The sequence below is a fragment of the Daucus carota genome, chromosome 6, assembly GCF_001625215.2.
Source record: "Daucus carota subsp. sativus chromosome 6, DH1 v3.0, whole genome shotgun sequence".
In the NCBI taxonomy this organism is placed as follows: domain Eukaryota; kingdom Viridiplantae; phylum Streptophyta; class Magnoliopsida; order Apiales; family Apiaceae; genus Daucus; species Daucus carota.
The window spans coordinates 26,051,398-26,071,107 of NC_030386.2; the positions used below are offsets into that span (position 1 = coordinate 26,051,398).

The 19,710-nt window shown below is 34.6% G+C and overlaps 4 protein-coding genes across 4 annotated transcripts; 2 read left to right on the forward strand and 2 right to left on the reverse strand.

The window, feature by feature from the left end:
• The first annotated feature begins 2,931 nt into the window (after positions 1 to 2,931).
• On the forward strand, positions 2,932 to 4,727 carry LOC108224793 (uncharacterized). Its single transcript, XM_017399515.2, has 3 exons — positions 2,932 to 3,140; positions 3,248 to 3,314; positions 3,594 to 4,727. The coding sequence occupies exons 1-3, from the start codon at positions 3,090 to 3,092 to the stop codon at positions 4,496 to 4,498; spliced, it is 1,023 nt and encodes a 340-aa protein (XP_017255004.1). The 5' UTR covers positions 2,932 to 3,089; the 3' UTR covers positions 4,499 to 4,727.
• Positions 4,728 to 5,873: 1,146 nt separating this feature from the next.
• On the reverse strand, positions 5,874 to 8,484 carry LOC108226151 (formin-like protein 4). Its single transcript, XM_017401094.2, has 2 exons — positions 7,492 to 8,484; positions 5,874 to 7,400 (listed from the first exon to the last, which is right to left on the reverse strand). The coding sequence occupies exons 1-2, from the start codon at positions 8,340 to 8,342 to the stop codon at positions 6,101 to 6,103; spliced, it is 2,151 nt and encodes a 716-aa protein (XP_017256583.1). The 5' UTR covers positions 8,343 to 8,484; the 3' UTR covers positions 5,874 to 6,100.
• A 740-nt stretch (positions 8,485 to 9,224) lies between these two features.
• On the forward strand, positions 9,225 to 11,382 carry LOC108227021 (probable myosin-binding protein 6). The gene is made up of 2 exons (XM_017402014.2): positions 9,225 to 10,137; positions 10,435 to 11,382. Exons 1-2 carry the CDS (start codon positions 9,453 to 9,455, stop codon positions 11,097 to 11,099), a joined length of 1,350 nt encoding a protein of 449 aa, XP_017257503.1. The 5' UTR covers positions 9,225 to 9,452; the 3' UTR covers positions 11,100 to 11,382.
• Positions 11,345 to 14,803, reverse strand: LOC108225265 (transcription factor bHLH79). Its single transcript, XM_017400094.2, has 6 exons — positions 14,295 to 14,803; positions 13,738 to 13,917; positions 13,570 to 13,635; positions 13,404 to 13,472; positions 13,228 to 13,299; positions 11,345 to 11,792 (listed from the first exon to the last, which is right to left on the reverse strand). Exons 1-6 carry the CDS (start codon positions 14,538 to 14,540, stop codon positions 11,667 to 11,669), a joined length of 759 nt encoding a protein of 252 aa, XP_017255583.1. The 5' UTR covers positions 14,541 to 14,803; the 3' UTR covers positions 11,345 to 11,666.
• Between the last annotated feature and the right edge of the window lie 4,907 nt (positions 14,804 to 19,710).

Genomic DNA, 19,710 nt, shown 5'->3' on the forward strand with positions numbered 1-19,710 from the left:
CACACTCTTCATCACTTGCAAGTTTGACAGTATTTATGCCCATCTCTGGTTGAATAGATGAAGAGGGTGAGGGGGATTCGGTTTGCCATGTAGTGGAAGAACTAGCCAACTGTGCAATTTGAACCTCCATCATTAGATTTTGAGTTTTTAGCTCATTGATCTCCTGCATCACTTCTTTCAACATCTCGTTAGTTTTTTCAGCTTCCATAGCCACATCAGTTAGAGAAAATTGTGGCTCCTCCGGTAGAGAATATTGATATTGTTGCAGTGGCTCATACTGCTCTTCATAATATTGTTGTTGAAACTGCGGTTGATCATTATATGAAAAATTTTGAAAACCATTGTCCGTGTAAGAGAAACTTGGTTGACCCATCCATTCTTGATCACAAGAATTAGAATACTGGTTGTACTCATATTCTTCACGATAATCATTCATCGGTCCCAATTGAGCATTCTGAGAATTGAAGACATTGTACGAGCATTCATAAGCATAATGACCCTGAACACCACAAACTTGACAAAAGTTGTAAGTTTTCGGGGCAACTTGTGACATCTCATTAATACTCATCGGACGCATAGTAGGCTCTGTAGCATTCAGTGAGGCATTTCCACGAGTATATGCCTCGATCAGGGAAGATAGACGTGCAAAGTTATCAGCTCCCTCCATTGTAAACCTGAAAGAAAAACACAAGCCAAGAAAACACAGTAAAATCTACCTCACTTGGAACTAAGTCCCAAAGAGGTGAAGGAAACAATCTAAATAACCAAACAAAATCAATAAAAGCTAGCCGTCTCCCCGGCAGCGGCGCCAAAAACTTGATGTGTTAAATTATAACTAACCGCAAGCGCACGGTGTCTATCGTAGTGCTGACTGGCAAATGCGGGTCGTATCCTCAAGGAGACAGATGCTATCAATTTTATTCAATTATATTCAATTGTTTCCGGAACAAAACGATTATAGAATGTATTTTAGTGAACTAAATTATAACTAAATTAATACTAACTAAAAAGACACTAGAATAATATATTTAAAACCTAGGGCAATCAGGTCCACCATGCTCATACAATGACTGGCTCTAAGCTAAAGTAATTAAAGTGGTCATGCAACTAGAGTTTGTTAATCTCTCTCAAGTATCAACACTCTCGAAACATGCTTACACAAATAACCACTTTTTAGTAATTCGATTAATTGGGTAATTAAAGCAAGGTTAATCTCTCTCGAGTATTAACGCTCTCAGAAATCCAATGATGCTCTCGCACTCAAATTCAATTCTGCTAATTGTATGTGTGCCTCTAGTAGTATATCTCTCGATCATACTCCTATTCGCATATAATCAATTCATGATATCGGCCGATTACACAAATCAATATTAAAACATATCAATTAGAATTAACCAATCAATCAAATCACCATGAAAATCATGCCAACATCATAGTGCAAACATGGCTTCCCCTTAAACCCTAGAACACACTACTCAACAATAATTAAACAATTAAAACAACTAAGACAATCAAAAGACATAATAAAGCTAACAAGAAAAGAGAAGAAAACTATAGATTAAAACCTTTAACCTCCAATGTTGTCACATCCATGGAAGTCATGGCCTCCTCATAAGTCTCTCTAACTAACCCTAATTCTAATCTAATATTGTACAATGATTAAAACTATTCCTCTCTACCTAATAAAATAAAAGTCTTTTAATATTTAAAACTAATATATAAATAGAAATCCAAAATCAAGTAGGATTTAGTCTCAAAATTCGTAGCTGTCTTTTCTGCTCTGTTTTCGGGCTTTTACAGTTGGACTTTGCTTCTTGGACCACTTCTGAATTAACGAGAATTTCAAGGGCTTCGCGTGGGCTGTAAGATCGTCCAATTCTGACATCTGGAACTCAAGTTATGGCCCGAACAGTGCAGAATTCGGGTAGAACCCAATAAATCCGAATTTTAATAGAATTTAGCTACAAAATAGTTATTTTAGCTTCAAATCCTTCTCAACTTGGAATTCTTTATTCCCTACAATAAAACATGAAAATATATTAAATAAATGTCCAAATCAGTGCAAAATATAATTAAATATGAGAATAAAATCATATAGAATATATATAAAAATATATTCTATCAATAACATATATGGTATAAGAGCAAAAACTACTAAAATGAATCTGTAAATATTTGTCCTTACATTAAAGCTACGTATATGCATGATATACATTTTTTTGTTTTATGATTTTATTAGTTATAAAATCAGTTTATTTAATATCTCATTGTTATATATTTTAATTGTTCTGTATTCATTTTTATACAATTTGTGGGGAGGCTCCCATTCTATATTCTAAATTATTATTACTTTATCTGAATATTATGATAAGAAGTTAACAATGTGACAAAATTAGATATGATGGTTTCTATATCAAGATTTTAAAAATAAAATTAATAATTATTATTATTTTGAGAGTATTGATGTACGAGATTAACAGATCAATTTCATGTTTTTTTGGAACGCAGATCAATTTCATGTCAACATAAATATTTTTTTTCATTGATTATAAAATAATGACTTTTTAGTATTTTATATTAAAATAATAATGTATATATAATTTCACAATCATCGATTTTTTTCCCTCTAGCAATTTGACGTGAATTCGGATTTGACGATTAATAACTTAATTAATAATAATAGTTAAAAAATATTATTATTATAAAAATTTACATAATAATTGGTAACCAATCATTTTGAAAAAGTTACATAAATAAATAATAAATAATTATAAAATATTACTAACAATTCATTTTGGAAAAATTACATTTTGTATTAAATAATTACACAAAATTAGAATTACATCATTAAAATTAAAATAAATGAATGAATATTATACCGGCATGAGGAGTATAAATAGTGAGGAGAAGGGTGTAATAAAATATTAAAATCTAACATCATCGTCAATCTTCTTGGGTTGTGTCATAAAATCAAATTAGGGGCAGGCGAAGCTACAACGTTTCAGTTTTATCCCTATTTCATATCTCTGCGATTAAATCGAATTAGGGTTTTATTCGGGTCGGATCTTTGAAATTGACTAATAATTGCGATGGCCTTTGATTCAGTCACCAACGCCAAGGACTTTGCTAAGAAGAAGAAGGTATCTACTGTTTCTACTAGAAATCTCTATGTATATTATTGTTATTGTTATTGTATATTGTAGATTTTAATTGGTGTGTGTTAATTGTGTATTGATTTGATTTGCAGGCCAATAGGTCGGCTAAATTGAAGCAGTGCAAGCTCGATGCTCGTCGTCACCAGTGGCTTTCACAAGGTTTGTGTGTGATAAAGATTCAATCTTTTTGTATATGTTTGTGTGTATTTCATTGTTTGTATGATAGTGATGTAGTTTTATGCAATTAACTTGTAATTGGCACTCAAGAACTTGTTATTAAGGGTAAAGCTTTGTGCTTTCTATGTTTTGAGCGGTAAATTCGGCAAGAATGTATTGGATAGTTAAATATGGGATTAAGATGATGAAGAAGATTATATTGGATGATTTGTGTGTGATGATTTATTGGATTTGATGGTCTGATTATGGGGATTTGTGCAGTGAATAACCAGGAAAGAAAGGACCAGGTGGATGTGAGTGGAGGGATCCAGGTATCCCCAACTCATGGACGTAATGAGAGGGATCGAGTTGTTAAGATATCGGAGATGAATTCAGGAAATGGGGAGCATGATGGATCGGTGCAGCATTACAGTGATTCAGATTCGTCATCGCATAGTCGTATTAGCCACAGTTGTAGTGTTGGGGGGAGTCATTTTTCAGGGACTAGTTTTACTGGGAGTGGCGGTAGCAGCAGGAGCAGCAGTAGCAGTGGTCGATCGGTATCGGGGATTATGAGTGAAGAAGAAGATGATGATAATAATGATGACGATGATGGATGTGTGGATGATTGGGAGGCTGTTGCTGATGCAATGGCTGCTAGTGATGCTAAGCAACAACAGGAGCAGAATAAACCTTTTCAAGAATCGCCTTCGGAGCATGAAAATGTTAACAAATTGAATTGCCCACCTGAGTTTCCAAATTCTCAGCTGTTGGAGGTTGATATTCCTAAACCCAAGGCAGAAAACCGCAAGGCATGGAGACCTGATGATGCATTTCGTCCTCAGAGCCTTCCTACTTTATTAAAACAGCATAGTTTTCCTATCAAGTTGGAAAGGCATAGTGGTTCTGGAGGCGTGACATGTGCCATTGGCATATCTACCCAGTCATCATGTCCTATATGTTGTGAAGATCTCGATTTCACTGATTCGAGTTTTCTCCCTTGTTACTGTGGATTTCGTCTCTGCCTTTTCTGCCACAAGAGGATTCTTGAAGAAGATGGTCGATGCCCAGGATGCAGAAAGAAGTATGAACATGATGGCATCACATGTGAAGGAAATGGCAATTTTGCAGAAGGCAGTTCCCCATATCGTTTTGCTCGTTCTTATAGCATGATTACTAAGTCCTAGGAAATCTGTCTCCATTGAATATGTATGTTGAGTTTCGTTTTAATGCCAGCCACTGTTTTTAGTAGTATGTGTTTATATGGGTGTGATTGGTAAAATTTGGAAACTAAGTCGGCTCCTTTCCGGGTTTGATCCTTATTGCCAAAAGTAAATGTGCTACTGTAGAGAATCTATTTTGTGAATAGACAAGTTGGTATAGAAATTGAATACAATAAGACATGCTGGCATATAATCTGTTTTTGTGTCGTGGGATTGACATGTGTTTAATAATAAACCATTTTCTGTGACAATAAAGTAGAACTTTCTAGTAATTTGATTTATTTAAAGACTGCTATCTTCTTCCTTCTGCATGTTATATTAATATAATGTCATTTCTAGTAACTAATTTTTGCGATCTGTAAAGAATAAGATTTTGTAATTTACCGGAGCCTAGAGTCCCTTTTTATATGGTAAGTGACATTACAAACATTGTTGTTTGATTTGGGATGAAAGGTTGATACAGGTAAGACAATATGTTTTATTGTAGAATATAGGTATAAAGTATTTTGTCTGGAATAGAGAGTAAATGGTCTGTTTAATTCTGAAAGAGACAACAAAAAGGAATAGCAAAAAATGATGAAAAGGCGATCTGTGGACCTCTGGACATTTAAGCATGGTTTCTGTCTAAAAGTATGAGTCTACAATCTCTATGACTTGAAGCATATATTTGGATCAAAGAAGGTAGACTTATTATGTTAATCTAGTCGTTGTATCTTATGTCCATCTTCTTGTACTTGGGTAATTTACTGAATATTAAGCTGTAAAGTCATGCTACTCTGAATTTAGAATAATTACAAGGTATGTAAACAAAATTCAGTTCAGTTTTGCACTTTGACTACACTCTTTAAAGATGATACTATTCTTTTCTGATCATTAATGTGCAGATAATATTCTTTGCTGAAGTTCACACTAAAATGCTCTACAGATGCAAATGGTCGGCAAAAAGTTTAAATTAAAAAATGGTGGCGTCAAATGTTCTCTTCGAAGTACTGCAGAGTCTTGTATATATGTACTTGTGCTTTTGCTAAGAGTCTCTTAGTAAGCCTTCTGATTTTGAGAGTTGCTTGGAAGGTTAAAGATGAGTCTGTTCCTACCATTTCATTATACTCTTACAAATCCTCAAATCTGCCTATACTTGTGAATGTCACTTTACCTTGTTAGGAGGGGTAGGGGAAATCTAAGCATATTTGGAATATGATTTTTTTTATTATTATGATCTTGATATATGGAATTCCTGGTGTTGCTAGATTGGCTGAATGCCTGAAATGTATGTTCCAGAGACTGGGGAGTTTTAATATTTTTAGTAACTGGGCTTCCCCTGTCAATCTTCTTCCTTGGTAAAGCTTGATGTCAGCAAGTGATTTTACTATAATGTTGTGTCAGATTCATATGCACTTGAGCTGAATCAGTGTTTGTAAAGAAGACTTGTTAAGTTACAGTGTTACATAATACTGTGAAGAGTACTTTTGTCTTCTGTTTACAGTCTGCAGACATGTATAGATTTCTTGAAAAATCTAAAAATGCTGTATAGATTATAATATTCTGATCTGAGTAGACACAATAATTTCAGAAATCCTCCTCTGAGTTGGTAAAAGAATTAGAGTCCAACTTATCTGTTGTAGCATATGTTTGCAAGTTCTGGAACATCACCTCAGCCATTATTGATGGTGAAGGCATTCGTGGTGATGATTGTACAGTCTTCGCACTCCTCTGATGTTTTCTTGCTGTATCGGTGCAAGCCTGGTCAACCATGTCCAGAAAATCCCTCACCAAGATAAATATTTGAAGTGGGTGCCCCTGTTTCTCATTACTGGCTCCTGCTTGGTAAAATTCAGTTGTTCTCTTCACCAGTTGCATAACTCTTGTTTGTTCCTCTCTTACTATCCGAAGCTCGTCTTCACATCCTTCTATAAAGCTCTTCATGTCATTCACATAATTGCCTCTTTTGTCGATGCTACATTGATTTATAAGCTGCTTGATCTCACTAACACAAAATGTAAGACTTGAGCACTGATTCACAAGGACGTCATGGTTTATAGTTGCAGCTTTCTTGACATTAGAATACTCAGTGTTTAAGTCTCCTAAAATTGATAGTCCCAGCTGAAGGATTTCTTTCTCACTATATTCGCTATCAGTGTGGCTGTTCGGATCCTGGTTGCTGCTTTCACAGTCGCGTTTTCTATTCTGAACACAACGTTTACCCTCAGCTAGCGCGATCTGTTCCACTACAAATTGAAGTAGAGTAATCTTCCCATTCGTACTTTTGATATAGGAAGTCTTTTGTAAAGCAGTAAGGTTGAAGCCTTTGGCATTTCCTCTAGCGGTGCCAGCGTTCATGTGATTGCCAGCTCTGAGAATGGCTTCAAGAAGTTTTAAGAAAACGCCTCGAGCTCTTAATTCCTTGCATCCATATTCAAGGGTCTGTAACGCCTCCTTGAGATGCAAGATCTCCTGGTCATAGTTTGATCTGAAGAGCATGGCATTAATGCGGATAAATGCAGAGGGAATGCATTTTAATAATTCATAGAGAAATGACTCTGCATACGCAAGGTTGATATGATTTCCACTGAATTGGAGGATTTTTTCTGTTTCATCTTCAGTTGGAGAAATTTTTGCTAGCTTCTCCAAGGTATCAGTATCTAGTCCTTGGCCGTCTAAGATGGCATCTTGGATCTCCTTGCAAGAACTACCAAGAGATTTCAGTATAATTGCGGTGTTCTGTGACCTCCGAGGATCGAGGATGAAAACTTGAGCAGGTCTCACTGAACTGCATTTGGCTGAAGTTGAAGAGGTGTTTTTTGTTTCTGGTGGTTTTTGGGTAGAGGCATTGTATCCAAACAAAGCTTCAATTAGTTTGTCATCAAATCTGAGAAGCATGTAATAGTATAACATCAATATTCAATCAACAGGCAAGATATGACAAATCTAATTGTTGAAAATTAAAACTCACTTATTACCTTAATGATCCTGCATTGATCTCATTCCAAACCACCGAATGATCAACATTAGCAGTAACCTTATCCCAGTAGAGTGGCTTCATTTTCATCTGGACTTCAGTGTTTCCCTTCGAGCTTTTCTCTGAAGCTTCTGTCCTAGTGCTGCTTGTTTTTCCTTTTGGGTCATTAAGAAGCTTGAAGGATGTAGGATCTGGACGCAGCCGTGAAAGTGGTGGTGCTGGAGGCTTCCTTCTTGCAGGCAGTTGTGGTATCGGTGGCACTGGAAATTTCTTCGGAAGAATAGGTGGTGGTGGTGGTGGTGGTGGAGGTGGAGGGGGTGTGGATTGCTTTACGAAAACCACATTGGAAAGCATGGGCTGAGAGTGAAAACTCAGGGATTGTTCAGAGTCTGTCATGTTTGTAATTTTTCGACCAGATGGAGTTCCCTTGTTTTGTTCAAGCGATTTTATTCCATGTCTTCTACTATCGAAACTTTTCTCTTCTGATTTGGATTTGTTAAAGGAAATTGTAGAAAAAGAGTCTAGTTGCCCACTTTCAAGTTTCTGCAAGAAAACTACATCATTACTATCATCTCTGATATCCCACCTTTTCAGAGCTCTGTCTTCCTGAGAAACCTTATGATCTTCTACGCTTCTTGACCCGTATATATTCTTTCGGTGTTCTCTAGCCATGGCGTATCTGTAAACAAAATAGAAGATGACACTTGCCACAAGTAGAGTACTTGCAGCCGTGACTGCTATGACCTTAACTATCAAATCATGCGACAAAGTTTCAGACGACAAAGCCCTTCTTACAGACATACTAACCGTGCTGGGATGCGACGAGTTCCTACAATTCCAGCACCTAGACATATCTGAATTTTGAATTTGGTTTGTAAAGAACTTGTAATGATCTGCGAGCTGCGATGAAGTTACATGTTGAAGGAAGGAGAAAAATTGTGGATATGTTTGGAGTTTAGTAGTAGCTGACAGGCTGATAATTTTAGCTGTTGGATGATGTTGTTCTTTCTTTCAGGCTAATTGTAAGTGTCATCAAAGCCATTTACTATCGAAAACTCCGACCAAGAGCTGCTGAAAGCTGTAATATTTAGTATATAAAAGTGGTTTCCACGAAAGTGAATTAAACTATATTTTGTGTCTTACAATATGATCACCTCTCTTACAAGGTTGCACTGTTATGTAACAAAGCTTCTTTTTAATTTTAATGGTGAAATAGAGTTTTTAAATGATGAAACTGAGGCAACAGTGAAGACTGAAGACTACATGTTTCATAGCCTGCGTCAGGCGACGAGGACATTACGAGCTTATAAAAATATCGTCAGAGCGGTTAACGAGGACATTACGAGCTTACAAAAATATCGTCACAGCGGTTAACGAGGACATTACGAGCTTACAAAAATATCAATCAAAAAATTGAAAACGCAAATTTGGTTAATAATTTGAAGATTCATGTAAAGTGCAACCATCATTTGTAATTTATTAATGAACAGAAAAGTTTTTGAAAAAAAAAATGTGTTTAGCTTAAGTGTTCTAAACTTTAAAGAGGAAAATTGGCTGTGACGTCTAAATTAATCAGAGAAAAAGAAAAATGTTAATGGTAGTTATGACTAGCTAGTTAAATGCTTCAAGATATGGTTTCAAAGTGAGGCGATCGTGTTAACAGTTTGCGGTGGACCTTTAATTTAGGTGTATAATGCAGCTTTAAACCTCTAATTCAAAACATAATCTGCGTTTAGTTACGCGCTTGAAAATTTTATCCTACCTAGATTCTGAAAATCATTAATTTGTATTCTGAAACAACAAATAATTTACAAAGATATAAAAAGAGTGATCATATAGGCGGATCATGTTATTGGGGGCTCGCATGATCTGACTTATTATTTGATCACCCTTTTTGTATCTGTTCTCGTAAAATTATTACTCTCCAGGCCTTTGAATTTTGCTTAGTGTTTAATACACATAATGTCTTCGTTGCGCGTAGAGCAGATTCTTAGAAAAATCTCAGATTTCTTGATATACACATTTCTGGAATTTGTGATTATTATCTGGTTGTACATTATAGGCTTTCTTGCATTTCTATGTAGCGAATTCGCCATGTTTTTTAATCTAAGTCCCCCGTGCTGGCTTTGTACAAGAATTGATCATGTGTTTGTACCTAGAAATTATGATTTTTACTACAATAAATCTGTATGCGAAGCTCACAAGAAGGATATTTCATCCCTTGCTTATTGTCAAGTGCACAGCAGGCTTTCGGACATTAAAAGCATGTGTGATCGTTGCCTTCTTTCGTTTGCAACTGAAAGAGATTCTGATATAGACACTTGCAAATTTATTTTGCATAAGGATGATGCGTTTGTTGAGGAAGATGGTAAGATCTTGAAGGGTAGTGATTCTGTGAGAGGTGAAAAGGGTAGTGTTAATATTAGGTGTTTTTGTTGTGGGGAGCCTCTGACAAGAAATCCGAAGAAATCTGATAAGCATCCATCGATGAGGGCCACAGCTCTTTCGAATGCTTCCGTTTGTTCTTCCCGTCCACCAGCTTTGGCAGACGAGGAAGTGCGCGGTGTTGGATTGCCTCCAATTCATAGCATTAGGATGAAGTCAGAGACTCAGCCTGATGAAAATGAAATTGGTGTGAATAAAGAAAGTAAGCCCTCTACTTTGTAGTAATGCATGTGATTTTCTAGTTATAATTGCTAATCAAACGGGCACGTTGAGGATTTTGGGATAGCCTAGTGATAAAGGTATATCTCCCGTCCCATGAAGAGGTCGTGTTTTCAAATACTTGTAAAACTGAGGCCCTTTATGACGACCCCTTTGCATTTTATAAAGAAATATAGGCATAGTTAAAAGACGACCCCTTTGAATTTTCCTGTGCATGGTATTTTATGTCATTTGCTGCAATTTGAGCCATCTTTGCTTATATTATTTTCTTGAAATGCAGAATCTAACCAAGACGTGAAAGAGCCGGTGACGCCATTATTACCAGACTCTGAGGATCTAAGTGAGCATACCCCTAGTTTCACCAAAGAAAACAGATTCTTCAAGATTTCACTAACAGACACGGGTTCGCCATTATCCAGTCCTAGATTTGCAAACCTTTCCAGCCCTAGATACGGAAACAGACAAGCAAGAAAGCGACAGATAGAGAAAGAACTACTAATGGCAGACAATAGTGACAAAAATGCTGCAAATGGATCCGAGGGTGAAGCCTTGGACCCTCTGAAAAGAGAAGTTCGCTTGGATCAGAAATCAATTGTGGATTTATACATGGAACTGGATGAAGAAAGGAGCGCTTCTGCAGAAGCAGCAAACAACGCAATGGCCATGATCACGAGGCTGCAGGCAGAAAAGGCCGCCATCCAAATGGAGGCTTTGCACTATCAAAGAATGATAAATGAGCAAGCAGAGTATGAACAAGAAGCCTTGAAAGTTATGCAGGATCAGGTTAGGCTTCTCGAGGCTGATCTTATGACCTACAGAGAAAAATTTGGTCCTTTGGAGATTGAAGACCTTGACGAATATGAAACTGATAGAGATGAATATTACGATGACTATAAGTCCGAAATCCCAAATGATGAAAACTACTACATTCCTACACCATATTGAAATGGTAGAACATTAGATTCGAAATGCATTGGACTATTAGATTCGAAATGCATTGGACTATTAGATTCGAGATGCATTGGCTTGTAGTAGAGAAGATCATTCGGAGTTTTCAGATTGTCTTCGGCCTGTAATCTAGTAGATAGCGCTGAGATCATTTTTGCTTAAAATTGAGCAGATAAACCTTACTTTGAGCAGATAAATCGATGGTTTGATGTATGAAAATCAACAATTGATAAATCAAAGAGTATAAAAGTGCAGCACTGTATATCTCTTAGCAAGTAGCAACATTGTGATACAAGTACTATAATCACTTCAATAGTTCACAGCATTCGCTACATACCAGTACACTGAAGCACAACGAGCTTACAAGCTTAACGAGACGCACTAATGTCACTGCAGTTTTTTACAGTACATATCATGTTCTGATCACACATATAACGTATATGAATATAGTTGTAAGAGTATCTAACAAATACAATTCTGCATCAAACAGATAAACTAATGCTAATTCATTTGGACTATATATGCTGCGGGGATACCCTAACCAATTTATCAGGGCAATGGGTATCATGTTGCTCTATGGAAGCTGTGGCCAACCTGCATATGAAGCCAGTCGGATTCCGATCCTTGAGCATATTCTCTTTGTTGTGACTCGAAAATTATCCCAGAAGCATCATATGTAGGCAATCCAAGCTGAAATACCATCTTATCAGAAACTAGATCAGGAAAACTGCAGAAATAATACTTGACTGAAGACTATCTTGTTACCAGTTAACACTGGGACGTCTAAAAAATGAATGGGAGACAAAAAACAGAAGAATCCAGTTCAAGTGTCAAGATATATATTCAGTTACCAAAGCTTGAACTTATTTATAAAGTCGCATCTACTAATAACTTTAGAGTCACATCGAAGATACCCGAAGACAAGTAGGATATAAAAAAATTTGTTGCTTTCGTGAGTTAAATCAAGCTCAGTTTTTATTTTTTTCAAATTATTTTATGAGGACTGTAATCTAGCTATTAAACAGAACTCGTGAGATTAACACAATAATACGAGATGATCTTCTCTAATTCCAGGTTCAATATTCAAAGAAAAGGTTGCGACAAAATACTGAATAACATACAAACTAAAGCAGCATAATTGATTCATCAAGCAACTACCAATTGATCTCTTACAGTGAAACTAACAGAAAAAATGGCCACAGTAACATGAATGAAGTGGAAATGAAGATTCTGACATGTACGAAGATTATAATAAACTAACAATACGATGAGTGAGGATTGGAGGAATGATTTGCAATAGATGACAAGATAAGAAGTATAATTATCGGATAAATTGCAAAGATTTTAATAAATAACAGTAATGTCAATGAAACTAATCAAAGCAAGGCTCATGAATGTCAGCAGATGACCAGAAACTGTAAAAATTGAAAGGACTGGAGGCAAGTACATGTCAGCAGATGAGCAAAACTGTAGAAAAGCAGAAAGTATGCATGTGATAAAAGTGTGGACCAATGCTTTAGCAGTTTCTGCTTGTCTCATCGTAAGAATGCACCACAAGTTCTTTTTTCAAAGTAGTACTTTTGTGAAAAGAATTTATTGATCAAAGTTAAACTTTTGACATTTTGATGCCAAAGAAACCTCAAGGATCATCAATGAAACAAAGAGGCCTCCCTGTTTCATCAAGCAACATATGTTTCATCACCTCATTGTCAGAGATGCCACAAAAAAGAGAGACAAAGAGGCCTCCTTTTCTATTTTTTTTTCCTTGAAGAATCACATAGGAAACAAAAACCTGCATTAACTTTTCAATTATTGCAACCGGTTGGAAAATTATTAATGAGTAACCGGATGCAGAGCTAGTGTTCATGGGGTGTGAGCTGGTATGTTTCATCATCCATGATACTATGGTGAATTGCAATAACATCTATGGAAGTATTCTCACCAAGCCTATTCAGCTTAAGTTTTGTCAACCAAAACCCATGTCGAGAAATCGATTTGCAATTCAGAAACAAAAGAATAAAACTAAGACTAAAACCAACAGAAGTAATATAAGTTGACAGTATATTTGCAGAAAGCTTATGTAAAGAACAGGATGATTGCAACATCATTGGCAATTAAAACTTACATTTCTCGAAGAAATTCCTTCCATAGTTGGCTCATTCCTTGAAGTGACTGCTTCAAGTTTCATTGACAAAAACTAAAAAATACATTACATGAAGTTACAGATTCAGATTCAATAAAGTTTAGGAACTGATAACAGAAACATACATAGAAACGAAGATTGACGGAGTCAGCAATTACCTCCACCTGACGTTGTAGCGACTGAATGTAGTTAATAATCTCATCAAGGACAAGTGCCTTTCCAATAACCTTCTCATAAAATTTATGAATTATCAAGCGATGAACGAACAATAACCTTAAAGCAAGTCGATTAATAATGGTATCTGTAGAAAGTCAAGACACAAACCTTGTTACATCCAGGCACTATGTCTTGTAGAATCTTCATCCTCTCACTGATCTTCTCCCTCCTTGCCTAACAATGAATCACAGGCTTAATCAGAAACTAAAAACTGAGAACAAAACGCAGCGAACCTTATAATAACCAATAAACTGAATTTAGGAAAGATGAAGTTACTCTTTCAGCTAAACTATGGCTATCAGTAGCTTGACCCCTTCTTGCCCTAACATGGATGTAGTCCTTAACTTGCTCAGTAGACTTGTTGCCCGAACCCGAACTTGCTTCCACTTCGGCCTTGGAACCCCCTTGTTCCTCTATAGATCCCAACACCTTTAGCCGCTTACCATTTGAAACATTCTAGCAGGAAATCAAAGTTACATAACAAGAAACTTCAATGAAAACATACCTAAATCATGATTTTGAACTTGGTTACTAAAAAGAGCTCATAAGGTTTTTTATCATAAAATTACACTGCTTAATTGTCTAATTAATTTTTAACCTCATAATTTTGTACTAGAAAACGTTATAACGGTTAGTTAGACCACGTCCAAGCGGGGCCTGAGGTTGACCTTAAACAACTAATCAAGTTATAACGTTTTCTAGTACAAAATTACGGACTTCGATTACCACGCGTCAACCTCAGACCCAATATGCTTAATCATAATCTTCAAAACATCACATTCACTACAAGAAATAAATCAAAACTTGGAACTCATTCATGAAGATCCAATCACCTCATAATTGTCATCAGTTTGGTTGTTATTAGTCTGAGCACGAGTAGCACTTTGATCCGTCACAGTGGATTCTTCGAGATCATGATTTGTAGAATCACCAAAGCCACTGATTCGAAGGCCTAAGCCTCCTGGCACAGTAGTCCCAGCTTCGTTGACATTGATGGGAAAAGGCCAAATCTCAGCTAAGCTGTAAGAAGAAGGATTTGCAGCAGAGAAACAAGTTTCATTTATGATAGGAGGATCCATCTTCACAGTTGAGCACCATTCACATTCCCCTGCTCTTAACACTGCACTGCTTGCTTGCTAGATAGCTTGTGTCTCTGTTTAAATATGTATAAAATATACAGGAGCAGAGGAGGAGGAGAAAGATGGGTGGGGGGTTTAGTAAAATGAGTGTTGGGAGTGTGAAGATATTTAAGGGGTGAGTTGGGGAGAGAGAAGAATGAGTATGGTACTGAAAGCTATATCTCTACATTATCAGTTTTAGATGTGTATGTATGTTGTGATGTAGATGCAGAGGAGAACCGGAATCTTGGGTATGGAAGAGTAGGGCTGTAAAATGATCCGGGTGATCCCGGGTACCCCTCTGCTCAAGTACCGGATCATTTAATTTTTAGCTTGTCCAGATTTGGGTCCGGGATCGTTTTATTCGGATATAAACCGATCCCGGGTATTTGAGATTCGGATCTGAACCGGATATGATCCAGTATCGTATTTTCTATTTATTAACCGGGTAGTTTATGATCCATCGAATATGAGCCGGATATGATCCACTAACATTAAATATCATTATTATTTCAGTTGTTCAAAATTATCATTTAGTTTAAATAAACATAATATTATAAAGTATAATAATTTTAAATTAAAACTTATAGTTATATGTTGGTATATATCATTTATTAAATATATATGAAGATAATAAGCATGATCACATTAAATAAATCATATTTTATGAAGATATAAACTTAAATAAGATATTAAAATTTTATAAAACGATGACTATTTACTTGCAAATATGATAATGTTAAAATATAATATGTATATGAGTTTGAATCGAATATGAACCGTGGATCATATTCGGTTATTCGGGTAGGATCATATTATGAAAAAATATATGAGACCGAATTTGAGCGGGTATAGGAGTGCTCGTATCCGGGATCATATATTATACGGGCTTAATTTTTCCGCCAGATTTGGATCGTTTTCAAAACGGATATGAGACATGTATCATATTTTCGAGCCGGATATGAGCCGAGACACCGGATAGTCCGTATCGATTTACAGCCCTATGGAAGAGTCTTAAATCTTTGACCATGGCGCTTATTTAAAACAATCCGACTTAAAGCAAGTCCAAAAGATACCCGGTATCATTATCATGTCCTAAGTTATTATTTAGGGTATTTGGAAAAAAAAGTTAGATCCAACGTTTACTGATGCCTTATATATAAGTTGGGGAGTTATATTTATAAATTTTCATCAACACTCACTTTCTCTTTCTACTTTTATATTATACCTGAATGATGAAATAAAGTCTTTAATAATAAAATATTATTGTTGGAGTTCAAATTAGTAGAATATGTCTAAAACTGCTAGGACATCATGATATTTTATATTATATTTAGAGCATGCTTTAATGATGAAATATAGTCTTTAATAATAAAATATTACTCCCTCCGTCCCATTTTAACTGCTTTTGACTTTTTTGCACGTATTTTAAGATGTTGAAAAAATCACATCTAAACATAATTATTTTTTATAAAATTTATATCAAATAAAAGTTTAGATTCTTAATTTTTAACTTTCGGAGAAACGTTATTATTGAAGGTCGGAGTTGCAAAACTCTACGAGAACCGGACTCCGAATAATATGCTTTAATATCGGAACATTTTAATATTAGATTGATTTTGGGTTGATTAATTTTTTTATCTGAAAAATTCAGGATTCGGATTGACACAATATGTCGAACTGGACTCAAATTTCTTTATATATAATATATATTTATATATAATATATTTTGTATAATATATAATTCACATTACATAATTATATACATTTGTAATATATTTTATATATTATTTAAATACATTAATTCACTTATAAATTTATGATATTATTATTTTGTATTTTTTTTAATATATTTTAAATAAAATATGAATTAATATAATAAAAATAATTAATTTTAAATACATTTTGAGTTGAAACGAATCTTTTTCGATAAATCAGATATTAGAAAGATCAGAATCGTAACTCGTTTTAAGTTCGGGATTCGGGTTAAAAAAAAGATCTGGTAAGACATTTCACCCCGAACCCGATCAAAGACAGATTCATTATTGAAAATTGTCAACTCCACTTGGAGAAGTTTTTCTGTAATGTATAAATTTAATATTTTTAATTTTTTTAGTGATTTGTATTGTTGTCAAAATAATGATTATAAGTAAAGTCATTATCTGCGGTCAAAATTTATATTAGAAACGAAATGGTGGTAACTTAAAATTTATGAACTATATTAAGGAAATATTTAGGACTTGATAATTATAATTTATAAAATTAATTATAGTTTGTAATTCTTAGTTTCGTCCCAAATACACATGACTATTTTTACTTTTTTTTGTGACGGGGGTCATGTTTGTCTTATCTTATCTTTCATAATAAGTCATTTATTTATAAAAAAGAATATGAAAATGTGTCTTTCTTTTCAAGTTCACCAAAACACATTTCACATAAATATTTTTCATATTTTTCATAAATACTTTTTTCTTGAATTATTGTTTATCTTAAATATTTTTGGATGAATTTGAAAAGAAACACATATTTCAATATTTTTCATAAATAGATAATTTATTTTTGAAAAATAAGATAAGACAAACAGGTCCTAGTATTATGATCAACAACGATTTCTAAGGAAAAAAAATGGGTTGGGCTTACAAAATACAACGATTAAATTATTGGACTTTCACTGTGAACGGGGTACTTTTTACATTAAAATTATTGAAATAGCTCGCTCATTTTCCATAAAATCTTTGAACTTTCTCCTGTGGTGAAGACTGACACAGCCATGGCCATGGACACATATCACTGTACATCAACTTCAAAACATATTTGGGCATGTATACAAGGTGAAATGTGAACTGGAAGATAAATGAGTCGAAACTTGAAAGAGAGTTTGTTTAAGATGTGGGTGGTATTGATAAAAACAAGCTCCCAATATGGATGTTGAAAGCCCAAGAAAAGATATGGAGGCCTAACTTGTTGAAAGTACCTTATAGTATTAGCCCATAGATCGGATCTGCCCACTGTGCCTAACTATTGGCCTCACAGATTTTGTGTTAATCGAGGGAAACAAAATTTGCAAGATTGGAAAGTCTATTTTGCTCCATTCCCATTGTGTTCTTCTCTCATGTTACTCAACTCACCCTTTGCCCCACTTATCAATCCTTTCCTCTTCATTCACTAATCCAAATTCCTTCCAATCATTATCTTATTATCATATACTATTTTACAAGCTATCATTCCTCCCCCGTCCCAATAATTAATATACATTGAGATTGGACACAGAGAAAAAAAAATGGGTAAAGTTAGATGAAAAGTGGTTAAAATGGTGTGATCCATTTATTTTTAATAATAGAATTGAGACCGTGGAGGAAAGTATTGGGTGTAATAGTGTTTTTATTATATTAGAATGAAGATAGTGGGAGAAAGTAGCGGGGTAATAGTATTTTATATTATAAAAAATTGCTATTTTGGGAAAGTATAGAAATGATGGGATATCTTAAAAAGGAAACTGTACGGAAATGACCGGGATGGAAGGAGTAATATATATAATAAATATATTTTTTGGCAAATTATCTACATTATATTTTCTTTCGCTATAATTATGTATTTTGAGCCTTAGTGTATGTTTGTCTAGACTTAAAATCCGGATTTTAATTCATTTTCGATTTTAAACTAAAAAAATGTTTATTTATCTAATAAATCGGAATTACGGTTTAAAGTTAGAAATAAACTAGAAACTGAAGTCAAAAGTTAATTTGAGCTACTTTCTTTCGGTGACTTATTTTTTTGAATTTTTTCTTTTATAAAAATACTCATAAATCATAAGTTACCCATAAGTCACTTTTATTTTTATTATTATATTTTTAATAAGTCATGTCATTTTTTTTTTTTTGAAAAAATAAGTCATGTCATTAACAAATCAAAATTATCCAAATAGAAATTATAAACTCCTAACCTATCCCATTAAGTCACATAAAATGTTAAAATGTTAAGTTACAATATTAAACTCAGCCAAACTGCTCTTAAACTAGCTACAATCATCACAAGATTACCAAACTGCTCTTAGACTAACTCCAACCATCACAAGAATATGAATATATCTTTATTATTTTTCTTAAATTATATTATTGAAAAATAAACTGAACAAGTAAACATCGCAATCAGTGGAAATGAGTAATCAAAAGAGGGACATGAAACAAGTGAAGAGATTTAAGAGAACAAAGACTAAGCAAAGTACTGGTACATAATCTTTGTAGATACCCATAAATATTTTTTAGTTAGAATTTAAATGATAGTTAGATTCATATCAATTGTTTGGTGGACGGTGGTGGAAAATTGTGGAATGCCATTTGGCCACAATATCAACTTGTTCCCCCCAGACCACTGTATTTCAGTGGCATCAGGCCTTCCGAATCAGAATGCACATGCAAGTTTTTCCAACAAAAATGAAAAAAAAATTAAAAATAATCGATCAATTAGAGCTGTAATTCGAGCCGAGCCTAATTCGAGCCAAGTTTAATCGAGTCGAGCCGAGCCGGCTCGGTTAACTAATCGAGCCTAAATCTTCGCCCGAACTTGACTCGGTTAATTTCACTAGTCGAGTCGAGCCGGCTCGTTTAGCTAAACGAGCCGGTTTTAACGAGTCGAGCGAACCAACTCATATAATTTTACACGTAATCGAGTCCAAACCTCTACCCGAACTCGGCTTGTTTAATTAAACGAGCCGAAACCTTTGCCCGAACTCGACTCTTTTAACGAGTCGAGCCGAGCCCACTTAAACGAGTTCGAGCCGGGCGAGCTCGCGAGCCGCCCGACTCGAATTACAGTTCTACGATCAACGGAACATTTTCATACTCTATCATTTTGTTTTATTTTATCCACTTTTAGCTAACAATTTTAGATTTATTTAATAATATACAAATAAAAAAGGTAAAGTATTCATAAATTTAATATTGTATTATTAAGATTGTGTTCACTTAGATATAATGGAATGACGAGGGAATGAAATGGAAAAATTTGTGACTAAATATGAATGTTTTTAAATTTCTTATAATAGAAATAGAAATTGTAAAAAGACATAATGTAGAAATCGAAGGAACATTGTTTTCAAAACACGTGGATTATAATTATAATTAAAATAATA

Coding starts and splice junctions, on each gene's coding strand:
- LOC108224793 (XM_017399515.2), top strand. CDS start 3,090: ATGGCCTTTGATTCAGTCACCAACGCCAAGGACTTTGCTAAGAAGAAG. Junction 3,141..3,247: donor ACTTTGCTAAGAAGAAGAAG/GTATCTACTGTT, acceptor TTTGATTTGCAG/GCCAATAGGTCGGCTAAATT. Junction 3,315..3,593: donor TCACCAGTGGCTTTCACAAG/GTTTGTGTGTGA, acceptor GGATTTGTGCAG/TGAATAACCAGGAAAGAAAG.
- LOC108226151 (XM_017401094.2), bottom strand. CDS start 8,342: ATGTCTAGGTGCTGGAATTGTAGGAACTCGTCGCATCCCAGCACGGTT. Junction 7,401..7,491: donor ATCAATGCAGGATCATTAAG/GTAATAAGTGAG, acceptor CATGCTTCTCAG/ATTTGATGACAAACTAATTG.
- LOC108227021 (XM_017402014.2), top strand. CDS start 9,453: ATGTCTTCGTTGCGCGTAGAGCAGATTCTTAGAAAAATCTCAGATTTC. Junction 10,138..10,434: donor AATTGGTGTGAATAAAGAAA/GTAAGCCCTCTA, acceptor CTTGAAATGCAG/AATCTAACCAAGACGTGAAA.
- LOC108225265 (XM_017400094.2), bottom strand. CDS start 14,540: ATGGATCCTCCTATCATAAATGAAACTTGTTTCTCTGCTGCAAATCCT. Junction 13,918..14,294: donor AAACTGATGACAATTATGAG/GTGATTGGATCT, acceptor ATTTCCTGCTAG/AATGTTTCAAATGGTAAGCG. Junction 11,793..13,227: donor AAGGAATTTCTTCGAGAAAT/GTAAGTTTTAAT, acceptor ATGGTATTTCAG/CTTGGATTGCCTACATATGA.